General features: G+C 34.3%; 2 protein-coding genes across 9 annotated transcripts; both read right to left on the reverse strand.

Annotated features, from left to right (window-relative positions):
• Positions 1–1,562: 1,562 nt before the first annotated feature.
• LOC132303153 (uncharacterized) lies at positions 1,563–5,938 on the reverse strand. Its single transcript, XM_059800296.1, has 5 exons — positions 5,630–5,938; positions 3,704–4,309; positions 2,499–2,973; positions 2,296–2,373; positions 1,563–2,042 (listed from the first exon to the last, which is right to left on the reverse strand). Exons 1-5 carry the CDS (start codon positions 5,635–5,637, stop codon positions 1,989–1,991), a joined length of 1,221 nt encoding a protein of 406 aa, XP_059656279.1. The 5' UTR covers positions 5,638–5,938; the 3' UTR covers positions 1,563–1,988.
• Positions 5,939–14,805: 8,867 nt separating this feature from the next.
• LOC132303160 (transcription initiation factor TFIID subunit 11) lies at positions 14,806–24,691 on the reverse strand. Of its 8 annotated transcripts, none has more exons than XR_009481113.1 (8): positions 24,603–24,686; positions 23,312–23,380; positions 20,883–21,225; positions 17,935–18,022; positions 17,312–17,411; positions 16,854–17,016; positions 15,719–15,775; positions 14,806–15,062 (listed from the first exon to the last, which is right to left on the reverse strand). XR_009481113.1 is itself a non-coding variant. In XM_059800313.1 (7 exons), exons 3-6 carry the CDS (start codon positions 21,215–21,217, stop codon positions 16,889–16,891), a joined length of 651 nt encoding a protein of 216 aa, XP_059656296.1. In that variant the 5' UTR covers positions 21,218–21,225; positions 23,312–23,380; positions 24,603–24,686; the 3' UTR covers positions 14,806–15,062; positions 16,854–16,888. The 8 variants fall into 8 exon arrangements, 1 of the variants encoding a protein (XP_059656296.1); XR_009481112.1 differs by having other exon boundaries at positions 15,652–15,775; XR_009481102.1 differs by having other exon boundaries at positions 15,719–15,778.
• Positions 24,692–25,977: the final 1,286 nt, after the last annotated feature.

Genomic DNA, 25,977 nt, shown 5'->3' on the forward strand with positions numbered 1-25,977 from the left:
GAGAGAGAAAGATTGTGTGACTTAAGCAGAAAGAGTTTTTAGAGTGATTGTGTAACTTAAGCAGAAAGATTTTTTTTTTTTTTTTGGTAAAATCACCCATTTTTGGTCCGATTTGAACTTCTGATTGTTTCCATCCGACCCGGTCCTAATGAGTCGGCTATGAAGGGGTACATGCAACCACAATCTCAACGCGACCTATGGCACTCGGAGGAGGATCTGAAAAAATATGGTTCCCTCAAAAAACTGGGGTTCGGCTTGTTTGTTTATAGGTTTATTTCGGATTCACTTGTGATCGTGACGAATTCAAAAACTGAGTTTGGGCTCGTCATGATTTTAGAAAGCTCGGACGTCGCTCCACCTTGACTCATTTAAGAAAACAAATTGAACTCAAGTTCAAAATCTATTTAGGCTAGTTTACAAACTCAAACTCATTTAATAAATCATTATATTTTGATTTTATACTTTCAAAAATTAAAAAAATCCAAAACAAAATGTGTTTGTCATACAACAGATAAGCTTATGGTTCACAAACATATACTATGAGAATTTTTAATATTTAAATTTATTGAGATATTGTTGATAAAGATTCTGGGTGCATTGGTAAAATGCTGGGGCTCCCAAAGGTGAGAGCGCGAGGTCGAAATGGTTGGTACGTTGGTTGCAAAATTGTAGATGAAAATTTTAAAGTTAGGTACTTTTAATGAAAGCAACAAAATGATGCTATTGTTTTAACAACCAATAATCCAAAGTGAAAGAGGAAGTGGTTACACACATCCCTCGTTACCATAACCTTTTTTTAACATTAGGGCAATGAATTAGAAGCAAATCTACAATGAGGTCCCCGTCGCACTTACAGTAGCTTTTTCACTACTTTATTGTGAAGCAGTTGTGTTTATGTGTGGGTGTGTGTGTGTGTGTGTGTGTATACATATATATATATATATATATTTTTTCTTGGTAGGCCTCACATAGGACCTACCTCTGGACTTTGCTCTTTCTCCTTTTCTTTTTATTTTTTTATCCTACTTTTTTCCACCTAAATTGAATGAATGATGATTAGGGAACAATCACTCGAGTATTTTGTGGAATGCCTGGGGCAATGAGCTGCTCATGTGCAGTTCAATAGAAAAGGACGAAAAATAAAAATAAAAATAAAAAAAAAAACGGAGAAAGTGAAAAAAAAAAAAAAAAAAAAAAAAGAACAAGACTTTATGATTAATTTATTGACGGTCATGCATTTGCAACCAAATGCAATATTTCAAATTTCATATATAAACAACTGCCTTCTTTTGTTGAACACTTGCGTTAGTGTATTTGTTATCAAATATTTTAATTTATCTTTCAAAGTGAATGATGAAGGTTTAAATTTGACGTGCTTGAGTTCTTGTTGATTGGAAAAAGTATATTCACATACCAGAGTCAAATAACATGGGAAACAAATTGTCTCCCATTTTAAGAGTTAATTTTAGGCATTTATTTGGTTTTGGATATCAAATTAGCATAGAAACAGTTAGCTGCAAAGTAGAAATATTATAAGATCAAAATGAAGCCAGAGAAAGAAATAAAGAAGACAATAAATTGTGTCATTGATAAGAAAACCTGCAGAAGCAACAGGCTGCTGCTTTGTACACAAGAAGGGCGTGAACAACCATTTAATGTAGAGGACAAAAACACCACAAAATCAAGCAAAATTTGAAGCCTCTGGATTTGATCTGTCTTATCATCATCCCTGCACCAAGTTGGTTGGCTCAAAACAGCAACAGCCTCAGCCTCTGCAGTACTCGAAGATCAACTCAGCCCACCACATGAAAACCTCCCAAATTTTGGCCTCACCTATCTCTTCTGGCTTTGAGCTTTCCGATCAATGTTAATGCCGGAAGGAAGGGAAGCCAGGAGACCTCAGGCACACACGTTGGGAGGGCGCCCGGAGTCTGCAACAACCATGTATGTGCTGAGCCCAGAGGCTCTCAAACAAGGGAGTGTTTTGATCACTCTGAATCACTCTCCATGCTCTCCATTCCTTTCAATCCTCTTCGCTTTTGCTGCAAAAGAACCAATTCACCATGAGCATTGAGTAACCCCTTCATTCTTACATGTATGAATATTTATATTTGTGAACTAGCTCCGCTATTACAGGATCTGGCAAGGATCGAGTGTACACAGTTTTATCTCCGCACGCGGAGAGACTGTTTCCCATTCTTAACCTCGTGACCTCTAGGTCATATTCAAACATATTTAAGCACCACTAGCATACTAACATATCTCTACAATACTTTGGAAGGAAGACAAAAGTACCTTCTTTGCACATTTCTTTTCCCTCACTTCATATCTCCCTCTTGTTACGTCAGAGAGCCACATCCCAGGAAAACAATACTGCCAAAAACACACACAACCAACCCACCCAACGTTAATAATAACCACAAAAACAACGATGAAAGAGACACTTATGATTATCTAAATATGAATATTACAAAAAATAAATAAAAACTATACAATACCTGGAGAATTCTCTCAATGGTCTTGGCCCTTTTCTTAGGTCTATGAGGAAGTTTTGTGCCTTTCATTGCCAAAAAATCCTCTTCTTTCTCCTTCCTTGTTAGAGGGATGTAAATCCTAGGCCACTCAACCCCCTCACCATTCGCCTTCTCTCCTCCGGTCACCGTCCCATTACCAGTATTGTTCCGATTATGATCATTACAAACAACTTGTTGCTCTGATTGCAACGGAGCAGAATCAATACGATTCATGTCATCTGCTACTGCTGCTGCTGTTGTTGCTTGCTCGAAGGCAACCCCATTCAACTTATGATCCCGGGATGATCCGGTAGGAGGGGCCTTTCTATCGAATTTCTCTGAAAGGGTAGGAGATCGTTTCCCCACCGTAGATCTAGACACAACCCGGCGGCTGCTGCTGCCAACGTTGTTGCTCGATGGGCTCCCATTTGCAACACCACATCTTTCTTCCAAACTCCTCCTGGTCATGGCAAAAAATACCCAAAAGGAAAAAACAAAGTAAGAATTTATGCAGTTCAACACATATGATGATAACGTACATAAATCAAATTCAGACAACCGAAAAGACAAAAAGGTTGAATACCCATCTCAAAAAACATTAATATATATAGATATATAGTAAGATTATTGGAGTATAAACACATACAGACATATTGAACAACAAATTGAACCACATAAAACAATATAATTTATCAAAAGAAAAGGTAAATTAAGAGTGAAGGAACTGATACCTAAAATCCATCAGAAAACAAAAGACAGCACAGAGTAGATGTAGACTAACAAAGAAAGAGGTAGAAAAAGGGTATTGAAGTCTCGGATTGGATTATTTATAGGGAAATGATGATTCTACAAAGTTTGTTGGTGATGGTTTTTTAAGCGTTTTCTGATCTTTAAAGGGTAAAAGGGTAAAAAGGTAAAATTAAAGGAAAAGTTACATTGAAGGAGATCTAGTCAGAATGAAGCTAAGGACGTTGGACTAGATCAACCATGACCAAAAGTGAAAGAATCTTTTTCCAGATGACCAAACAAAGCAAGCAAATTATCCCTTTAAAAATAAAAATAAAAAACCCATTATCAGAAATTGGAATCATCAAAAAAGAATATGTAAAAAGAGCAAATTACACAATTTCCCAATGAACAAATGAAGAAAAGAATGAAAATTGAACACACAGTGAATCTCGCACACATACCGGTTTGCAAAAATGCCGGAGCTTTTCTTGCCATTAGATAGGGAAGCAGTTGAATTAACAGAAGAAGGAAGGGGCGGTGGTGGCGGTGGCGTGGCTGGGCGATCAATGGTGATGGTGGTGGTTGTTGGGAGCTTATCCGCCACCGCCACCACACCTGGAGTTGGGTTTGACTGCATTAATCTCCTTTGAACTTTGATGGGTTGCCTTGGTTGAAGCTGAATTGACGACGATGACTCGTCCGTGGCTGCCACCACCGCCGCCACCCGAACATCAGCCCTCGAGCACCTTGACCTCTTCCTGTGTCCCCATTGCAACAGCACATCACCTCCACCACCTCCATTGCAGCTGGGACTATTGGTCCTTGCTGGGATGGCCTCATATTGGTGTTGATGGTTGTTATCAGACTGAGCCGGAGAACTGGGAACACCACCTCCACCACCAACACCGCCACCACCAACGCTGCCACCGTCGAAATGAGACAAATTCTGGTCTGGGGTCTTGGATGGGGATCTAAATCTAGGCAACCCTTTTCCTTCACTTGAATTGGAATTGGATCTTTTACCATTGCTCAAAGGTAGACCATCTGGGCTCACCCTCTGATGATATCTGTCAATAAGCCATTTGAAGCATAGGATTCAATGTTATGAATGCAAATTAAGCACATAACTAATTGGGAAACGAAAAAAATAGTAAAAAAATGCAGGAATCTGATCTGAAACAGAAATTTTGGAGGGTATCAGATCTGATCAACAAATGGACAAGAACTGAAATTGTTCTCTGCTGATCTCTCTGTTCCTCCTCTGTTTAATTGCATAAACATGAATCACTAAATATATTCTATCTTCAACTCTAAAATCAATTAGGCTCAACAGAAAAAATATTTGCCTCTTTTGAGACCTCTTACTAAATTTAGCTAACCCAAAAGCCACATTTCAGCTGGACAATAGTAGAAAACATAAAAATTCAAAAATAAAAAATAAAAATAAAAAAAATGGTGAAAGAAAGATAAATCACTGTGTGTGTGACTGAGGGAGTTAGTCTAAGCTGTGTTATTTGACAGTCTCTTGAGATTTTAGCAGAATAATAACATAACACCAATATGATTTCGATTCTGAAGAACGAAAAGGATGACACCAATCTCAACCAGAGAATGGATGAACGACAAAAATTGTGATTGGAAGTTGAAAGTTGTGATTGGAAGCAAAAAATTGAAAACTCAGACCAATCCAGTGACACTGGTACTACACAACCTAAGAATTGAACCAATAGTTGAAGAATTTCGGAAAGAAAAGTCCCAATCTTTCATGGGTGAGAGCTAAGACAGAACAATTCTTTCTCACAATGCTTTGATGGAATGATAACAAACTCAAATAACAAATCAAGACTTGCTTGATCCGAGACAAATTTTCTGAAAAATAAACAGGGAAATAAAATCTGCATAACAAGACTACCATGGATTCACAGAACTTGATCTGTTGAGATTCAATTCGAAAGATCTGCAATAACAATACGGAAAATTTGGATAATTTAGTCTCCTCATCCATGATAATGGATAGACATAGTATTATGTTTATATAGAGAGGGAGAGACAGAGAGAGAACAAGGCAAGAGCACAAATCACCACCTGAATCTGATGAAAGATTGGTTCTTTACATAACATCTCTCCATATATACAAATTGATAATTGGAAAAACAAGATCAAATGACTAATTGATTCTGTGAAAAAGGAAAACAAAACTGATCTAAATGATCACAACTTGAGATCATTTTAAAATATGCAAACGAAAAATAACAAGCAAGCTTTTGTTCTGGTTCATTCTGCTTCAGAACACACACTCAGACATACAAAAAAAAAAAACACAGACGCAGAGACAGAGAGAGAGAGTGGGTAAGAGAATTTTGGGCAGAAGCAGCTATCGGACGAACCTCATCATATTCCACTGCGCTGAAACGATTGAAGGAACCACAGAAAGTTTACTTCTTCAAATATATATATATATATATATATATATATATATATATATATATCACTGCAGTTTACAGAGAATACACTATTCGTCGTCCCAGTTTAGGAATAAAAGTGCCACTACAAGGACTTGTATACCATGATTTTGAACCAGTCCCTCCTCATTATCCCAGAAGAGAGAGAAAGAGAGTCCCAGAACAGGAGAGAGACCTGGAACAGGAGAGAGAGGAGGAAGATGAAAAGGAATGAGAAGGTAGCGAGAGTTTGGAAGATAAAATGGGGATGAAATAGTAGGAGGTATGTTTCAAATGATTTGTCCAAAATGGCCCTGCTTCTGCTCAATATATCCGGGACTGCCCCATCATATTCAATTTCACTGAGTCAGGGTAGGGTTTCATATTCTATTTTGTTCTATTTATTGGATTATATACATTAACATATCTAATATTAATATATATATTTATATGTATAAAACTGATTGGACGGTTTATGTTTAGCTGTGTGTAACGAGAAATTGAGAATAATATTTATATGTTCTGTTATGTTAGAAAACACATTAAATATGACTAGTATAGTTACAGGAAAAAGCTTGCCCTAGGCAAAATAAGCAGGACTCTCCTTGTGATATTGATATGAATCAATAACAACATTATTTGTGTTAAAAATAAATAAATAAATAAAATAAACTTGAATCATTCCGATCTTTTCACGAGTCATCCAAAAAATAAGAAGATTTTTTTTAATGTGTGCGTGAGATCTAGTAGCGGGCTTTCCTTCTCTTTAACTCACGATTGCTTCTCTCTTCCCACCAAATTCCCATTGATGCCCATCATCTCCACTGCTTGCCACCTCCTCCATTCTCAAATCATAATCTTTTACATCTAATCTTTAGAGATGATTTAAACCATCAATTAATAAATACGCATAACTTTAGTGGCATCCAAAATTTTAAGATTTATCACCATCTGTTGCAAGCCAAATTAATTTCCTTAAACTCCATTAATAATAGTAGTCTTACAATTGTGGTTAATTTACCATTTTGAGCTAATTGTTTAACTCTTTGAATTGCAATATAAAGGGTTTGGAATAGAAAATATCAAACCGTATACAAAAAGATTCAAATAATTTTTATTAATTATTTTAAATTTTTTTTTGACTCATGTCATATTTTTATTGATCCATATCAGCATCACAAACATTCTTCTTAGTTACATTGTATTGTTGCATAAAATGGTTGTCATGAGCAACAAATGAAATATGTAGTACCAAGTTTTACATAGTATTAGGAATTATTGAGAGTATAGAACTTACTTGGAAGAGAATGAAATTGTTGCCAAAAATAAAATAAAATAAAATAATCATTTTAGAACTTATTTATTCAAAATAACACACATATTTATTCAAAATATTGATCTCATTGTTGACATTGTCTACGAGGGAGAATTACAGTGGCTCAATGTCAATGATGCTGCCAATCTTGAATGTAATTCTGTTTTGATTAATTAATGATATTTTGCCTTTTGATTTTAAAAAAATGAACTTACCAAAAAAGTTTTGATAAAAAATAAAATACCAAAAAAGTTCAATTGACCAACCTTGAATTTACAAAGGCCAATAAAGACAATATATACCAGGTTGGTAAGATAATTAACAATTTATTAATTACAGAGTAATTTTTTTTATCCTTGCAAGAAAGTCATGCACTTCGTGTCAAAACTTAAACCATCAATTTTTTACTTTGAAAAAATAATAAATAATTATAATTAATCTAAAATTATTGAAGAATTAATTAAGTGGTCCATCAAATCTATCACCTATATTCATTTTCTAATTGTATGGTTGATCGGGATTATATAGTCCTCAATTATCTAATAATTTTTGAAAGAACACGTATCAAAATGTCACTACCTAATTAAATTGCCTATGTACTAATTATATTAATTAACAAAGTCATATTTTTGCCCAATAACTTATTAGTGGCACATTGCCTATCTAGAACATGGGCAACATGACCAACCTTTAACCCTTCAATTTTGCCAATCCAAGACCTGACTACAATCTCGATTCAGAACATATGAAGTCACTTGCATTTGTTTAAATAAAAATAATATTATCAAAAAAAAAAAAAAAAAAAAATCACCAAGTACTTTTAAAGGCGTGATGATGCATGTGAAATGCTTTTATACTATACAAGCGTTTACTAATAATAAAAGCAAAAGAAAAATATACCTTCAAGTCAGCGAGGCGGACGATAATTAAGGACTAATGGCCCCCACAAAATTGTGGGGCCCACACACCCTTATTTCTCATAATCTCATGTCTAATTTGATCGAATTATTTTAAAGAGGCGCCGTTCTTTTGTTGGCGTGTTCTCGTTCTCAATTTTATTTTTGTGACTCAGATTTTGTTAATTTCAAATTTTTGCTCTTGCTCACTCCCTCCCCGTTTTGTGACTTAAGATGTGAATCACGCTGTTAAAAGTGAAAAATCAATTCAATTGAAAAATAGTAAAAAAAATAAGAATAATAAAAAGTAACTACATTCAATAAGCTTTTATACCCTATTTGCCGTTGGTTGGGTGGATTAATTAGTCTCCAAAAAGGCGTCGTGGTACTGCCCGAGTGGAAAGGGCCAAGCACTTGAGGTGCTCCTCACTCTATGGTTTTCAGTTCGATTCCCCCTAAATCCTTAATGTAATAAGAAAAAATTTGTCCCACATCAGATCTGGATGAAAAAATGAATGAGTATAAATAGATGGGTATATAATATTACCCAATATCTTAAACTTTTGGACAAGTATCCATCCGTTACTGTTGGTATTAAACCCAGACCAGTTCTTGATCCGATGTCAAACCAAGCGCCTGGCCTGAAGGGCGTCCGGTTCTGCACCCCGGGAGGGCGTTACGAGTTCGGGTGAGTGAGAATGTAATAAGGGAAAACTTGTTCCATATCGGTTCCGGATGAAAAAGTGAATGTGTATAAGGTGGATATGCAACACTACCTAATAGTTTAAACTTTTGGGTAAATGGGCAACCCTAGATATCTCGTGACCAAGTTTCCTCCTTTTTCTTACATGGCGTCCTATGCAAGTGTAACAGTAGGTGAAACTGCCAAGTGCCCATCATCGCCCACTCGTTACACCTAATTACTAACCGTCTAACAACTAAAACTATTATACTACGTTTAGTGTGCAGAATTGGAATGGAATGCAAATGGGAATGAAATGAGAATAAGAATAGAATGGAATGACCATTCTCATTTTATTGTTTGGTTGTAAATATAAAATGTGTAAGAATGGAATAATAATAATCATTTTAATGTTTGGTTGGATCAATTTAAATTTAAAAATAGAATAAATTTCAAATTGCGTTCTCCAAACTATCCCTCTTAGTAACAAATAAATTAAATTAACAAAATGACATTCTTCTATAATTTTTTAAAAATAAATGGTGGCAATGGCGGTGGTGGATAGTGGTGACGATAGAAAGCGGTAGTAGTGTAGGTGGTGGTGTTGGAAGGTTACGGCGGCAGTGTTGATGGAAGGTGTTGGCAGTAGTGTAGTGGTGGTGGTGGAAGGAGATAGTGGTATATATGGCTGTGGTTGAAGCCAATGAAGGTGACTGTGGTAGTGGTGGAAGGCAATAGAATAGTCGATAGTGGTGACGGTGGAAGGCGATGGTGGTAGAAGGGAGTGACGGTGGTGGTGGAAGGCAACGGCGGCGGTGGTGGTGGAAGGTGATGGCGGTGGTGGAAGGTGGTGGTAGTGGAAGGCGGTGATGGTGGTGATGGAAGACAGTGGCGGTGGAAGGCGATAGCCATAGTAATAGTTCTGGAAGGTGGTGGCAGTGAAAAAAGGCGGTGGTGAAAGGCGGCAGCGGCTGTGGTGAAAAGCGGTGGCAGTGGTGGTGATGAAAGGCTGTGGCGGTGGCGATAGCAGCGGTGGAAAGCGGTGGGCGGTGCTGAAAGTCGATGGCAATTATAGTGGTGGTGGTGGTGAAAGATGGAAGTGGTTGTGGTGGAAGATAGTGGTAGTTTTTTGACTTAGAACATGATGGTTTTTTGAGAAGTTAATTTTTTTAAAAAAAAATTATTTGGGAATGGAATGGTCATTCCATAGGTTTAGTTATTTTTATTCCAATGGAATGGTCATTCTCACTTTAAATTACATATCAAATAAAGAAATGTCATTTTATTTCATTCATGCACACCAAACATAGCGTTAATACTTTAATAACTTTACCATTTAAAAAACTCTTATGACACTTAAAAATATTTAAAATAAAAAAAAAAGGTAGACAAAGACCCCTTGTTAAAAGAAGGATAATTCTAAATGACTATAAAGAAGCCCACTCAAATTTCCCTTTTAGTAGTGGGGATTATCTATAATTACTATTATGTATCTATATTAGAATTTTATTTATTTAGAAATCTTGTGCAGAAATATTTGAGCTCTAAGGAATTATATTTAACGAGAATTGATTAAAAAAAATTAATAAATAAATACTTAAGTTATATGTTAAAACTTACTTAGAGATTGAGAATGTGAGATTTATAGTCTCTTTGAGAGTCACTTAGGAAATAAGTTTGTGACGAGTCTGAAGAGAGATCATGGAGTGACATATGATTCAGTACCATGGAAATAATTGTTTTTGAGTTTCGAAATTACACAGCACAAGATAAAATGACTTACATACAACCACTCAACCATGTTGTTCATGATTAAGTATCTTGAATATTCACCATAAAAAGAATTTTTAGAGCATCTATCATATTGAATTTGCAAATTTTTGCTCAAGGTGATTTAATTTGTTGCTTATGTGTCAAATAGAAATGACTTGATATAACAAGAAACTCGTGCAAAACAGCTTATTGAATTTATCCACAAAAGAAAAATCAAAACACTTCCATTACTGAATTTATTTACGTATCGTGTTATAAATTATTCGTGTATTTATCAAAAATTTATGCAGAAGTCTCCACAATGTGTGTGTATATATATGACTTTGTTTTTATATATATGAGTCAATTGTTTTGAAGAGACATAACTTAGACATGCCTTTTGAACTAATTTTCTTAGCAATAAATTCTTACTGTACTTTGCAAAGCAAAAGTATTGCATAACTCCTCAAGTATATAAAACGAGAAGAAGGGGATATTTGTTATTTGGTGATTTGATTTTCTAGTAATAAATTCGAGGATAAATTTTTTTATAGTTTGAGATTTCATTCAAATCTAATTATATTAAATATAAAAAGGGAAATGCTTAGTTACTCACTGGTGAGTAGCTTCACCCTACTCGTCCCTTATGTGTTCCAATAAAAAAAAATAGATAAGCTTTAATAACAAAATTAACAAAATTATAAAAAAAATGAGAAGAAAGTCGAATCGATCCATTTTAATTGAGTAATCACCCTTTCTCTTTTCCCTCTCTTTTTCATCGATTCCTAAACCCACACCCTCCTCTCTCACTGTTCTTCTTCTTCTCACCTCTATGGGACATCATCAATCAATGAGCGAGCATGTTTGATTCATGTTTAGGTTATTTTTCTTTTTCCTCTCGTGCTCCATTGAACATCATCAGTCAACAGGCAAGCAAGAATTGTAGGTTTAACTAAGTCTTGTAGTGAAGGTATGATTTAATTCTTTGCTTTGCACATTTAGGGTTTAATTTTTAGAAAGGGGTTTTCAATCATCATTCAATAAGTATTCCCAATTTTTTTTTTTCTCTTTCTTGCTTTTTTTTTTTTAAAAAAAAAATTTCTGTTCTTGATGTCCCAGGTTGAGTTTTATAAAATAGGAAAGATTATGTGTGATATTAAATTGTCCAAATAAATAACAAAATATTACTGAAAAAACTCTTCAGAATATGTAGTCTTCAAAACACAAATTAGTATAACGCAATTCTACAAATCAATAGTATTTTAGTTTTAATAAAATAAGAGACTATTATTTTATATTTTATTGATCAAAATAAATATCCTAGTAAGAAAAATAATGGTATGGAATAAATTTCTTAGCTAAACAAAGTATAGAAATTTAAAATGAATTTAAACCATATATTTTTGCAAAGGCCCTACATCCTGGTGAAGAAGAAGAATAATGGAGAAAGCAGGGCGTGGGTTTGGGAAACAATGAAAAAGAGAAATGGTGAAGAAGAAGAACACTGGAGAGAGGAGAGTGTTGGTATGGGAATTGATGAAAAAGATAGAGAAAAGAGAAATGATGATTACCCAATTAAAATGGATCAATCCGACTTTCTTCTCTATTTTTTTATTTTATTTTATAATTTTGCTGATTTTGTTATTAAAGTTGATGTGTTATTTTTTTATTGAAACACATAAAAGATGAGTAGGATGAAGTTACTAGGCAATAAGTACTTAAGCATTGTCCATACAAAAAAGGATGGGATATTCCTACTTTACTTTTCTAAAGTTGCACGTCACTAACTTTTTTTTTTCTTATAAAAAATGACTACATAAATTCATTAATATATCATTCTTTATTTTAAAATAGCATAACTATCATACTATAAATTTAACTTTCTTCCTTTTTTCTTTTCTTTTTCTTTTTTTAATTTCTTTTGTCATGTGGGAAGAGATGGTTTATCTAACAAATATAACTTGTTTTCTTGGATATTTTTTTTTTAGAATTTTTTTTCTTGGTTCTTGTTAAAAAAGATAATTTATTAAATATATATTACCATTTTTTTTTTGGCTTGTCAAAAAATAATTTATTCAACAAAAATACTTCTTTTTTTTGGTTTTTTTTTTTTTTTTTTTGAGTTTTTGTGGGCCAGGTCAGAACAGGTAGTTTATTCATTGGAGATAACTCTTTTTTGGGTTTTTTTAATTTATTTTTGGTACTTTTTTTTTTGTATTGCTATCAAAAGGGATAATTTATTTAATAATCGTAACCCTTTTTTTTTTTTTTTTTTTTTTTTTTAAAGGTCCTGCTAAAGCAAGTAGTTTTATTTATAATTTTTTTCTTTTATTGGTCTGGTCAAAGGAAACCGAATGCATTAAAGATTGGAGAGAGAGAGAGAGGGAGGGAGGGAGGGAGGAGGAGATTAACCATATCTATAAGGTAGTTGTATAATTTAAAAGAGAATAAACGTTTTAAATTGGAGCGGAGATGCAGAAAAGTTCTTCTCCCTATAAAAATTAACTTTTAATTATTTAAAAATGAAAATTTTCAATGTTAGACATTTAAAGTTGAGCCACTATTACCTTCACCTTAACATTCATATTTCTAAATTTACTCTTTTTTACTATAAAAAAAAATATAATCAATGGAATTTACTTCTATTTTTTAAAGAACCAATATATATATATATATATATATATATAGAACCAAGGTCTTGAAGAAGCCACTTGGATTGTGTCAAAGTCTCTTTAAGAGGCGTAAAAAATGACCTAAATTCAAGTTACTTCTCAGCCTAGAACATTTTGGCTGACTTGTCGAGTTACCAACCATAAATTTATTGGAATGCTCGTCATTCACACGCAAATAGGCTTTGACAAATCAGAGAGTTCAATATCAATTAAATTACAAAAACAACCAATTTATACTACTTTATTTGGTTTGCTTCACTTGAACAAAATGAATTTGGTTGCCTCAAACAAGGTAAAAATGTCCATCCCACCTTTTCTAGGGTTTGATATGTAGCCCAACCATCTTGACTATTCAATTAGTTATGAAGAATGCAAGGTTAGAACACGGACTTTCGAATACGGTAAGCAACCCAATCACTCTGACAACCGGATACTTGCGAATCAACCCATAAATATAAAGAAGCCATTTTTTTTAAAGAAGGCATCCTTCCATTGCATTTTGAGTAGCTCCATAGTTATCAATAAGACACAGAGACGAAATAATTTGAAATCTAATTTAGTTTTTATTTGAAATGTGGGATGATGAAATAATGTATTAATTGCAATTAAGGGATAATGAAATAGTATATTATTAGCTAGGTTTAGGAACAAGGCTGCACATTTGATTGTGTGGCCCAGGTTTGAGTTATGGACTTACATTGGTTTAATCATAGTTCACATGACATAAATTGTTTTGCTTGGTTATGAAATGAACATGTTGGACACAATGCATGTCTTAGTACATATAATAATAATTTGTTTTGCTTAGTTATAAAAACATGTTACAACTGAGCAAAACATAATTGGTATTGCTTGGTTATGAAAGGAACATGTTTGGACACAATGCATGTAAAGTCCTAGTACATAATTTGTTTTGCTTGGTTAAATTTACAACTTTTATTTTCCAGGTAAAATCAACATCTGTATTTTAAAAGTTACCTAAGTAGTTCTTCAAAATTTTTAATATCATGTACAGAAGAGTGGGTGGAGTGGAGGAAAAATTTGCACGGTTTGTGAATATGACCTATCTAGGCTATATCTTGTATGAGTGTGATTAGAAGTTCAAAACAAGCCTATAAAAATAAAGGGTAAAGCACAAAAATACGGTACAAAAAATTGTTCTCGTGATATGTTAAAAAAAACCTTTACATTTTTTAAATTGAGCAAATAAAGACATTAACTTAATTTGAAGATTGAAATACCTGAATGCCCTTAAAAAAAAAAAAAAAAACACTTACATGCACAAATTTTATAGAGGGTATATATATATCTCTATAAAAGGGTCAAAATTGGTGATAAGGAGTAATTTGCACAAATTATCAAATGCTACAGATTTATATAACAGGAGGGATTTTTGCACTTTCACCAAAACTAAAAAATTATAAAAAGATTATCTTCCCAGCCTTAATAGCAACAATTTAGAATCCTAAGAAAAAATAATAATAAATTAATTAACAATTTAGAAGGATATGAACTCAAATCACAATGGCAATTATATGGAAATGGCCATAATAGATTTTCCCTGCTCAAATAGCAGTCACATGACAAATTTTTCTTCTCAAACCATATGATATAAACGCCCTCATTTCATGGCCTTCTTGGATATAGAAAAAGAGTATATTGATTCATTGTGTACGAAAGAAAATTAATTTCCTGACACAGGAGAGGCTTCAGCTCAAATTTGTGGTTCAATAGGTTCCAACATCACAAGACTTAAATGACCTACCAGCTTTTTTTTTTTCTTTTTTTAATTAAAAAAAAAAAAAAAAAAAAAAAAAGATTAAATGCCAGAAGGAACACCACATAACCATGTTTGTGGAAGCAACAAAGGTGATCCAATAGATTTAACAATCATTTCTTATTGTCTGTTGATTATTTAGGGAAACGCTTCTTTTCCTTCAAAGTATGGCAGTAGGTTTTTGTATTCACCAAAATGATCATTTGTGGGAACCATTTTCTTCAGGGACTCAGCAACTTGCTCCTCTCCACCCACTGCATCGTATGAGTGCTCCAAAATAAGATCCTGAGATTTTAGGTCAAAAACATTATTACATACAATTTGCAAATAAGAAGTCATAGAAAGACCAGTTTAAAAAATCTAAGAGCATCACGATGAGATACGGTTAAGAATGTCAAGGGAACTAAAATGTATATGGACAACCCAGGAAGAGAACAGGATCGAAGTTTCACAACAAAAGAACTGCAGGAGATATCAAGAGGCCCAACTGCCAGAACTAGCCTGATTGCCTGAAGAATTTCCTATGACGTTAAGGGCTCTTTTTTATCTTTTTCTTCAGGGTCAAAACTGGATGTCTTGAAAGAATCTGCAATTTTTAGATATTCTGCAATACATATTTTTTTACTTCTCAAGTAGCATAACCATTTTGCATAAATAATAAAATATGATATTTTTACTTTACTAAAAGATTATTCAAATTATTATATTACCCATAATTTGGATAGCTTGCATGTGAATCATTACTAAACCTTAGTGAGAAATTGGGCATGTTTAAGTTGGCAAGTCCTTTAGCAGATGTGATATCATTATGCAGAACCATATGCATCATGTCATTTAATGACACCACACAGAGGAAACATCAGGCGATTCCTACCTTCCTCAACACGAACTCTGAAATAAGTGAAAAGCATAGCATCCAAGGAAGACTTATGTGAACTTGCCTATGCTTAGTATAGTCGAATGATCATATCCATGTTTTTATGCCCGACCTTCGGATTCTTCTGCAACTAAAGATCACAATAAGAACAATAGCAATGCTGACGATGATGATGAAGACAGCGACAACAACATAACATGAATACGTTATCAAGTTACCATCATTTAGAAGACCAAAATGCCCCATTTGTGAAAGGATAAAGAAAAAAAACCTATCCATTGCAAAAAAAATCAAGTTTAATCCTCTTTCATCATTTTCAGTTTTTGCCAATTGTTATTGTTCACCTCACGGCTACTAGCTTGTCTGTATAGAGTAAGCATCCCTTTCTTATTTGGCCTTGGCAAGGTGTATTACCTTTTACCAAAGACCGTGTATGAATTGGACAAGAATGAGAAGGTGAAAGAATAAACCAAAATCATTTTGTACCTCTTGTTACAGATCTCTGAGTCAGTTATTAAACTCGAGGCCCTATTTACACCATCTTTGACACAAAATGACGATGGCAATCTGTGTTTTGATCGGAAAAATCTCTTTTCAGTCTAGATACGTATCTGTCTTTGTAATTCTAGAACAAAACACTGGTGAGGTTAAAAAGACCAGCTTTGCCAGACTAAGTCACAAAAAGAACAAAGCCCATCATTTTTTTCGGTTACAAAGATCCAATTTGTTAATGAAGCACTTTCTTCATTTCCCTTTCTTTTTTGTGTTCTTCTTCTTGCGCTTCATTTGCATTTGCTTTTAATATCTTCTTGAAGTAAGAAATCCAGTATGGTCAAAACCTCGGATGCTATTTCTGGTTGTGGATAAGAGAAACATATTCTTGCACCCCCTAAATCTAAAAAATTATGATGCCACGGGGCCCAGAAATATTTTAGCTGTTTCTCAATTGGAGAAATCGAGAAATTGAGTTCCTTGAGTCAGATCCAATTAGAAGTTCCACGTGTTCAGCGAACTCCTAAGACTTAAGTGATTTAAGATCTCTCTGTCTCTGTCTCGAACCTTGGCCTGTGGTTTAGGCCCTTTAGGGTTCAAGCCATAAGCCAACAGGGTACAAGGTGAAACGGTAGGGTAAAAATACTATGAAGTATGCACAACACTCAGGTGTGAAATGCTATGAGAAAGTGAAGAAATATCAAAACCTGAAATTTTCAGCACAAAGCTGCTCCAGGTAAATCTACCGGAAGAGTCTCGGCACCGATCTTTTTGGTACCTTGCCTTCAAGTTTTAGTCTCCTATGTGCTTCCCTTATGTGGCAAGGCCTGATTGGCCCACTCTCCTTTCTCTCTGTCATCACCATTCTGGCTGCAAATTAAACTGCGTTAATGCAAGATACGTTGAAGGGTGAACGATTCAATTGGTAAATATACAATTTGCCTTGAATAAGCCAAAAGACAGATTTGAGACACAGATAATGCAAAAAAAAGAAGGATCAGATTCTGCAATCACATCTCTATATCAGAGCACAGATTGCTCCAGAATGATAATGATCCTTTCTCCTTTTTGTTTCAGTTTTTCAGTAAGATGACTGAAAATTTCACTATTCTCTATAAATAAAATATGAACATAAACTTAAGAAAATTTGACGGTGTTTGTGTACCTGTTTCAACAAGTTCACCAACAAACATTTTTGCTATTCCTGACACCACGATTGTCATTGGTACAGAAATTTTTGCACTTCCAGTGATGTTTGATAACAACTGTACTCACATTATAACGGAAACAACATAAGCAACAGTTGATAAACGAGTAAACACACATGTCGTGATGTATAAATGATGCAGCTCATTAAGGTTGCATAAATGAGTAAGTGGCACGCTGACAACTGATGTGCGTACCCAAAATGGTCATATCCTAAGTAATCCGTTCGAATACCCACCCAAAATGGTCATATCCTAAGTAAACCCTTCGAATACCAATAATCACCCCCATACCACAGGTATTGGGTAAACCCAATGCTTGTTTTGTTTTTAACACTTCTAGGAGTCGAACGCGAGATCTCTATGATATAACCAGTGGCTTTATGCAATTTGGCCGCTTGTGAGATTTACATGAAAATAAATCCATTGCTACTAGAATGAGAAAAAGATCACTTCCATGAGGGAAATACTATCTCGTAAAACTTAATCCCAACTACTTCAAATTTCTTTGGAAGAAAAATAGAAGACAAGAAGAAGAAGAGGAAGAAGAAGAAGAAGCATAGAAAGACAAATAAAAGCATACCCTTTTCATGTTTGCTTTCTGAAATCCAGATCTGCGGAACGATTCATATCTACTCATTTGTTCCTCTGTGAATTGTGACAAAATAGCCCTGAAGAGAAACAATATGTAAAGGTTCAGAGATATGAGTTTAGTCATACATGTTCTCTATGAAAAATGAGGGAAGGAAAAGGGACACCAAAGGCTATTTGAACGTCATATGGGACTGAAACCATTTTATGTCCCTAACACAGTACTTAAAAAGTGTTTATTTAATATTATTAGCTAATGCTATATCTATTGAGCAGCTGAACAACTGATGAGTTTTAGAAGCATAAAACGAAGGTTGTGGACCCCACAACAATAAAGATGCCTTTTTTAATCTAAAGCAACTCTATGGCAGTAATAGAGCCTTTATCTATGATTATATCAAGTTATAATTCTGCAGGACAGATTTATTTATACTTTTTTAGTTTTAGCATCAGGGTATTTTGGTGATTGCTAAATTTTCTGGAAATGGGCTGATGCAGTGGTCTGATGAATCATATCTCAAGTCAACTAATGTTAATGACTCTAAAAAGTGATCCTTAGCAAATCTAGAAAAGTTTCAGTAATCAAAGTTTCACAATTTCTAACTTTCAAGCAAGAGTCCTGGTAAATTAAAGAGAACCCAAAAGTCTATATATGTGTATTCAAGCTTTCAATTCAATAGACTTGAGTTCTGAATATTGTTTGTGTGGCTCAACTTAACCCTTGCAGTGGTGAAGCTTAAGACTCTAGGTAAAATTCCTATAATCCTCTTCATGCTCTTTATTTTCTTCTCTTTTGAGTTTAACGATCCAGCAAATTTTCATAGCTTCTATCTTTAGTCAAAGTCGAGTAGAATTAAGAAAAATGAAATTTTGTTTCCATGCATATATATCTCTGTATTAGAGGATACTTTACTAGTCATATAGATTCCAGTGTATAACTTATGTGTACATGAGTGCATCCCCCATTAAAACTTTCTAGTGATGCCTCTACTTATAAAACGAGTCTTTTAACAAACAACTCTACATCACTTGTTTTGCTAAAATCTCACCCAAACCACATATTAGAGGGAATCAATTTGTTAGGTCAGTAGGACTTAGGTTGGCTAATTTTGTACAAAACGGAGTCTGTAATCTTAATTTTTTCATTTATCTATCTATCTATCTATCTATATATATATATATATATATATATATAAAATAAAGTTAGTTGATCTAGTTAGGTGTTACCTTTGATCCAAGTTCTTCACGGAGATTTCAAGGTTTCTAGAAGGGTAGCAAGGCAAATTCACCTCTCAAGTACTCTCCTGCCAAATTAGTGTCTTCATTCATGCATTCATATGATTTATCATTCTTAGTTTGCGTTGCATATTTGTTAGAATTAAAACTGGTATTTTAAATTGAAAATCAAATTTTGTTGAAATAGGAAGTTTGATTGATCAAAGCTTTCGGTCAGTCACTTTTGTTCTAATTCGATGCACCGACTGATCTATGGGGATGTTAAACACCTAAAACCCTAATTTCTGCAGTCCTAAAATCAATATAAGCATTGTAAAGGTCATATAACGTATACTTTAAGCATTCTGAGCATATTGAGAGCATATAGACAAGCTAGGGCAACTAATTTCTTTCATCATCATCATTGCATGTAGGTAGTTCAAAGGAGGACCAATACAATCAATCTAAACAAGCTAAATTCAAAGTTTGGACAACTAGTTGGCAGAGAACAATCAAGGTAGAAGAAGCAGATCAACAATTAAAATAAAACTCTTGGATGTGATATCTGGAGTGAGGCTCTAATTGTGACTTTGATTGTATGTTGTGCTCTACAGCATCCGAATACATAAACTCATCTACTGATGATTTTTCTTCTCGTTTATAAGTACAAACAACAATATAATACACTGTTCCCCCGTAGAGGCCATCCTGAAATCCAGTATCTGTATCCCGTTATCAAAATGAAAAGGGACTGGGTTGAGAACCCAGACTATAAAGATTTTATGTACATTTATCTGTCTAGAAAAAAAGATGCATCGCTATATTGTCAAATCAGCATTCCTATCATAAATGTCTTAGTGCGTAGAAACATTATGTTGAAACTGGTTTCACATGGTTTAAAATTATGGATGAAATTGCCAAGAAAGTGGACGCATTGCTTGAGCTTAATAACACATCAAGTAATGGTAAAGCTAAGACTGTCACTCGTGAGGAGAGGCTTCAAGCCTAAGAGCAGCCACTTTGTGCAAATAAAGTGGAAGGTTAGGTCTATAGTCCACCCCAGCAAGCTTATTTTTCAGGGACCTATGGTCTTTATTTATTATTGCTTGAGTTTATCTTTGCCCCAAACACATTTAGTTTGGGACTCCTTAGCATCTCTACGGTTTTCTAAGACTCTTTTTCTTGAATTTTCAAAATGAAATACAAAATGTCCTTTCTAAAGGACCCAGATGGCAAGGATCATTCCCAAATCAAGATTTTGAACCATGTGTCTAGTGAAGACCAACCACAGAGATCGTATGAGTAAAAACATGTCTAAGTTCCAATAACTTATTATTGAAATTTGAGGAGGATTTCCAGTTTCCCCATTGCTCCTTGTAGTCTAAGAAGTTCTCTCAAGTGCTATTAGTTTGCTTATTGTGGTTCTTTGACCACACACGGCTTCTTTTCTCCATCACTTTTTATTTTTTATTTTATTTTATAAAAAAGCATCCTCTTGTTCAATTTTTTTTGGGAACTCTATAGATGTTTCCCAAAGAAGTTACACATTAATAGTTCATAGTTATAGTAACACAAGTTATTCATCATAATGTGTATTAAAATAAGTTCATTAGGCAAACACCTCAAACCACAAGAGTTGCAACAAAATGATATCCTGGATAATTCATTAAAATTAGCACATAAGAAGAGCAGCATTTACTACACTAACAACAATCATAAACTTACTGCATCTTGGCCATTTTATCGGGGTCCCCAGTAGATGGAAGCTTTCCAAGCTCAACATCCATGTTTTCGTCCTCTTCCTCCTCTTCTTCTTCTTTGCTCTTGCGGGTTCGGATAGTGGTCCCAATGGAGTTTGATGCAGCAGCAGCAGTCGATGTTGATGGCTTCGTAGGATGAATACCGGCTCTATCATCTTCATCTTCATCTTCCTGAAGATTAAGAGTGACCTGTGCAGCGGTAGTTTGAGTTTCGATCCCATCAGGGGCGATGGGGGAATTAGGTGGTGATTCCTCTTGCTCCTCAAATGCAACTTCAAAAGGATCCTTTGATTGCTTCATTATCTTCTCTGTTTTCAGATGAAATCATGAAAAGACTATCAATAAGTAAACAGAGATTTATACAAATTATAAATCCTTCAATCCGCCGATTCTGCCCCCCAAAACACACACACAAGTAATCTTTCTCGGCTTTCAGATGAAAAAACTTTCAACAACCAGTCAAAGATTTTTGTCTAAATTTAAATTCGTTCTTCCCTTCCCCATCTGCTTGGGGGGGGGGGGGGGGGGGGTGTTGGTTCCAAATGCAGGGACTAAATCATATTACCAAATTGTCTTTAATAGTAGTATAAAGAATTTAAAATAAATATAAAAACAAAACAAAACAAAACAAAAAGAAAGGAAAAGAAAAAGGATGATCGCCATACTCAATCAGAAGTTGATTAATGGCAGACGCCATCCAAGAAAAACGAATCAACCTAAAACAGAAAGAAAAGAATGAAGAACGAAAAAAGGACAACAAACAAAACAAGACGAGAACGAGGAATGTGTCTCCAGGCTTACTGGTCAAGGATGATCAATGATGGAATCAAGCAATCAACTCTTTGTGCATCAAGACTTTGAAGGGACTTTAGGAAATAAATTGAGACAGCATGCCCCTTTTGATTTACGTTTGACATGGTACATCTATTTACGATTTTAACTTAGTAAGTGTGTTTACCACCCTTCAAAAAAAAAAAAAAAAAAAAAAGGGGGGGGTCTACTTGTGTTCATTTCATAAACAAGTCGACATGAACCATTTATAAAGTGCGTGAAAACTGGATACAAGGATCATGCATCACAACCTGTTTAACATTAGTTTAGGAACCATGTTAGGATATGAACATGATTAAGCAAGTGACTTAAGTTTTGATCTTTACTCAACCAGACTCAGCTTGTTCAGATTAATCGGTATTTATGACATGAACCATTTATATTTCCCAACCAATCTAAGAGATCTACCAAAAATTTACAAAATCCAAACAACAAAAACGCAAATACTAAGTTATAGACTATGAATTTACAATTGGTTTGAGGACGTGACATTTAGAATTTTAAAAAAGCAAGCATTTTGTCAAACATCTTAAGTGCGAACTGGGGCTTTCCCGAATTCATAAAGAACTGTATGAAAACAAGATTATATGCGTGTATATAAATATATATGAAAAAAAACACACACAATACACATCTCATTAACCGGTCTCATCTTAGAGAAACACAACGAAATCTATGGAGGTTAACAAGAAGCTAGAGAGAAAGATGAAACAAGAATTAGAGAAGAAATAGAAAACTGCTAAAGATTAAACTCACCCAACTCCAAATATGTTTGCTGCAAATTCTAAACTATTTGTGGATTGAAAGACAAATAGGGCTTTGTTCAAGCTTCTTCGTATTTTTTTTTTTTTTTTTTCCCCGGCTATGTTGAGGTTATACCAGATCTGCGGCCTTTACTAATCGATTGCGCTCCGTACCCGAGTCCATGTTAGGGGCGGTGAGAACTAGGGCTGCAAATGAGCCGAGCTTTAGGTTGTTCGGGCTTGGCTCGCCTAGCAGGGCCGGCCCTGAGATTCCAAATATTTTGAGAGGCCCTAGGCAAACTTTTAAATGTGTGAGGCCCTTAAGTTTCACACGCGCAAATAAAATTATAGGAGTGTGGAATTTTCACACGATGTTTTCAAATTCTATAGCTAATTTAATTATGCGCATGTGCATTATGCATAAGACAACTAACTAATAACTATAACCTTCATTCATTAAATCTTCATGTTCATTGACTAACTTCCTATGATCTTCATTCATTAAATCTTCATGTTTATTGAGATTTTCTTTATTTGCTTTCGAATTCATATGTTCTTCATTCACCAAATCTTCAACTAAACTCTCTATTTGTGTATTGCTCCTAAAAAACTTAAGATTATCTCCTTTTTGAGATTGAATCAATTCTTCTTCTCTCTTCTTTTTTTTTTTTTTCCTTTTTTCATGCCCAGATTCAAATTTTCTTGTAGACATAATGAAATCTCTTGAAATCTAAATAACAGGAACCATAATCAAACATAAAACTAGACTTCAAAATAATAATAATAATAATTTGCTTTGTTTAAAGAAAATATATATTACCTCAATATGCAATGATTTGATTCAAGTTCAAGGCAAATAACATCACGATATCCTAAGAAGAGTGTCCAGCTAGCATGTGAAAGAAGATCACAATTAACATAAAACGGATGAAGAATCAAACAGAAACAATAATAACTAAGCATTGCCGATCATACAATAAATAAAATAAAATAAAATCTAAAATCAAGCAGTTTGGTCGAATGATCTCCTGGCTGGAGTTTTCACTGGAATCTGGAGGAGAGGAGAGAAGACAAAACAGAGTATCCAAAATACAGTCCAAAAGTGGAAATGGGGAACAGAAAACTGCAGCTTCTTTTTTACATTCATTGTTTATATAGCAGCTAAAATTTGATGACTACAGATGACAAAAATATGTGGAGATGAGGTGACTATATATATAGCAGGCTGAACTTGTAGTGCTGAAGAAGTAGTGGGACTTTTAGGTTATATGTGGCATCCACTATCACATATAGTTTTGTCTTTCACTCTTTATATTAACTACACTTTGAGTGTGTTTTTTTTGGGAGCCAATTACCCCTTTCTTGATTTCAGGATGAGGAATCAACTTTAGTAGCAGTGATTGATTGATCATTGCTACAGAAGACCTGTGCAAATTAATAGAAATAACCATTAACTTTTGTTTTGTTAAAGCCTGCTCTTGATTTCCATGTGTTTGTACATTCTGATGGCAAGTGCTTTGACAGTATTATTAACTGAAATTCTAGCTGAGCCAACTTCAAATAACATCAATAATGGTGGTATGTATCTTCATATAAAAATAAAATATAAAAAAAACCCTTAATTTGGCACTTTTAAGTATGAGCATAATTTAGAGATCGAAAAAGTTAATTATTACCTCAAAGGCTCAACCCACTAGAAGGGATCCTTAATTTTCGTAGGATTGAATGTGAAAATGCAAAAAAATATGAGGAAAAGGGGTATGGTTGCTGCTGTTGTGAGATTGGAGTGGAAATAGGGAGAGGAAAAAAAAAAGTACCTGCCATAGATTATGGACTCGATCACCATGAAAGACACATGTAGAAAGGCACACATTTATTAAAATACTAAAAGAACCATAATATATTCATTCAGCTTTTGATAGCCATCACACACACACACACACAAAACCCTAGTTTGGAAGCTACTTTTCACTACTGTAACAAAGGTAAAGGCCCGAATCAAACGAACCAAAGTTAGAACAAATCAAATGATGAGATGAACGAAAGAAAGAAACATATACAAAAGATCGATTCATGCAAAAGGAGAGAGAAGAGAGAGAGAATGAACATACCTTGTCACCTGAGGCGATAGCTGAGGCAATAGCGGAGGCTGCGCCCTGCTGAGTGTCGAAGCAGATTGTGTCGTCTGAAACTTGCCCTAACTTATTATTTTTTTGTTTTTCCATCCCCTATGGGCCCCAAAATTTGACGCCTCTAAAATTTGAGCCCCAAGGCGACCAAGACTTTGCCCAACTTAAATTTAATTTGAGGCCATTTTGAGGACCTCTAAAATTTGAGGCCCAAGGTGACCGCCTTGGGCCGGCCCTGGAATTTGTTTTTCGTGGTTATACATGTTTTTCCAACATAATATGGGATGTGCACAACCTTATACTCATCAGTTAACGCATCGTAGCCAAACCCATATGAACCAACCTTATGGTAGGCGGGGTCAAGTAAGAAAAATTCACCAACAATCACCTTCGAATCGACTTCCAATTTCAATATTTAGTTGGGCTAGTGGGCTATTTAACTTAATGGACTCTATTTGTCAATGGGCTTCTAATTACAAATCAACTAATTGGACCAATGAAACAAACATAAATTTGGGCTAGTATATATGGATTAAACTTTTTAATATTATTATTATTTAAACGAGAGCTCGCTCACGAACCAAACTTAACATTGCTCAAGTTCAGCTCAGCTCGTTTACTAAATGAATCTGAAAAATGAGCTCGAGCTCGGCTTGTTAACTAAACGAACGAGCCCGAGCCAAGCTTTTAATGAGTCGAGCCCGAACTATTCATGATCAACTCGGTTCATTTGCAGCCCTACTTAGAACTCGTTTGGATTGCTTCCCACGGCTTAAAAATATTTTTATTTTAAAAAATTGCATTTAGAAATGTATTCGGGAAAGAATTATCCAGATATCATTTTGTTGGTTACTAAAAATTTAATTCAGTAGATCCGTTTGAATGAAGTTAGAATTTAATACTTTTAAAACTGCTTTTCTCAATAGAGGTTGAATATTTTGGGTAATTCTTTTTCATTAGACAGTTTTACTTTTTCTTTTTATATTTTTTATAAAGACAATTACATCTCTTTCTTATAAAGTTGCTATTATCAATTATGGTAACATCATACCATATTAAAATATATTATTGTAAAATTAGTAATAGAAGTTTTTTAAAAAAAATTGTTACTAAATAAATTAAAAAATAATTTAATTGTGAAAACTATTTATTAAAATGTGTCATCAAATATTTAACATGCCTTTTATTATTCATAATATTTTGACAACTCTATTAATAAAAAGGGCTAAATGCTCTCACACCCCCTTAGGTTTCGACTTATTGCTCTCATATTAAACCTTAGCCAAAATTGCTCTCACACCCCCTATAAAAAATATGAAAAAAGTGTTTTTACTATTATACCATTGACTTTATTAAA

Source organism: Cornus florida, unplaced genomic scaffold (genome assembly GCF_030987335.1).
Source record: "Cornus florida cultivar Cherokee Brave unplaced genomic scaffold, ASM3098733v1 CherokeeBrave_3.0.0_Hap2_Chr01, whole genome shotgun sequence".
Lineage (NCBI taxonomy): Eukaryota > Viridiplantae > Streptophyta > Magnoliopsida > Cornales > Cornaceae > Cornus > Cornus florida.

What these genes read in the sequence shown, in the direction of transcription:
- LOC132303153 (XM_059800296.1), bottom strand. An exon ending in TCCGGCATTTTTGCAAACCG is followed by an intron (nt 2,974 to 3,703) that starts GTATGTGTGCGA and finishes TGCCATGACCAG; the next exon opens with GAGGAGTTTGGAAGAAAGAT. An exon ending in AAAAGAAATGTGCAAAGAAG is followed by an intron (nt 2,043 to 2,295) that starts GTACTTTTGTCT and finishes GTTCTTTTGCAG; the next exon opens with CAAAAGCGAAGAGGATTGAA.
- LOC132303160 (XM_059800313.1), bottom strand. Translation starts at nt 21,217, where the DNA reads ATGAAGCAATCAAAGGATCCTTTTGAAGTTGCATTTGAGGAGCAAGAG. An exon ending in GATAAAATGGCCAAGATGCA is followed by an intron (nt 18,023 to 20,882) that starts GTAAGTTTATGA and finishes GTTTCTCTTCAG; the next exon opens with GGCTATTTTGTCACAATTCA. An exon ending in TGGTGAACTTGTTGAAACAG is followed by an intron (nt 17,017 to 17,311) that starts GTACACAAACAC and finishes TTTAATTTGCAG; the next exon opens with CCAGAATGGTGATGACAGAG.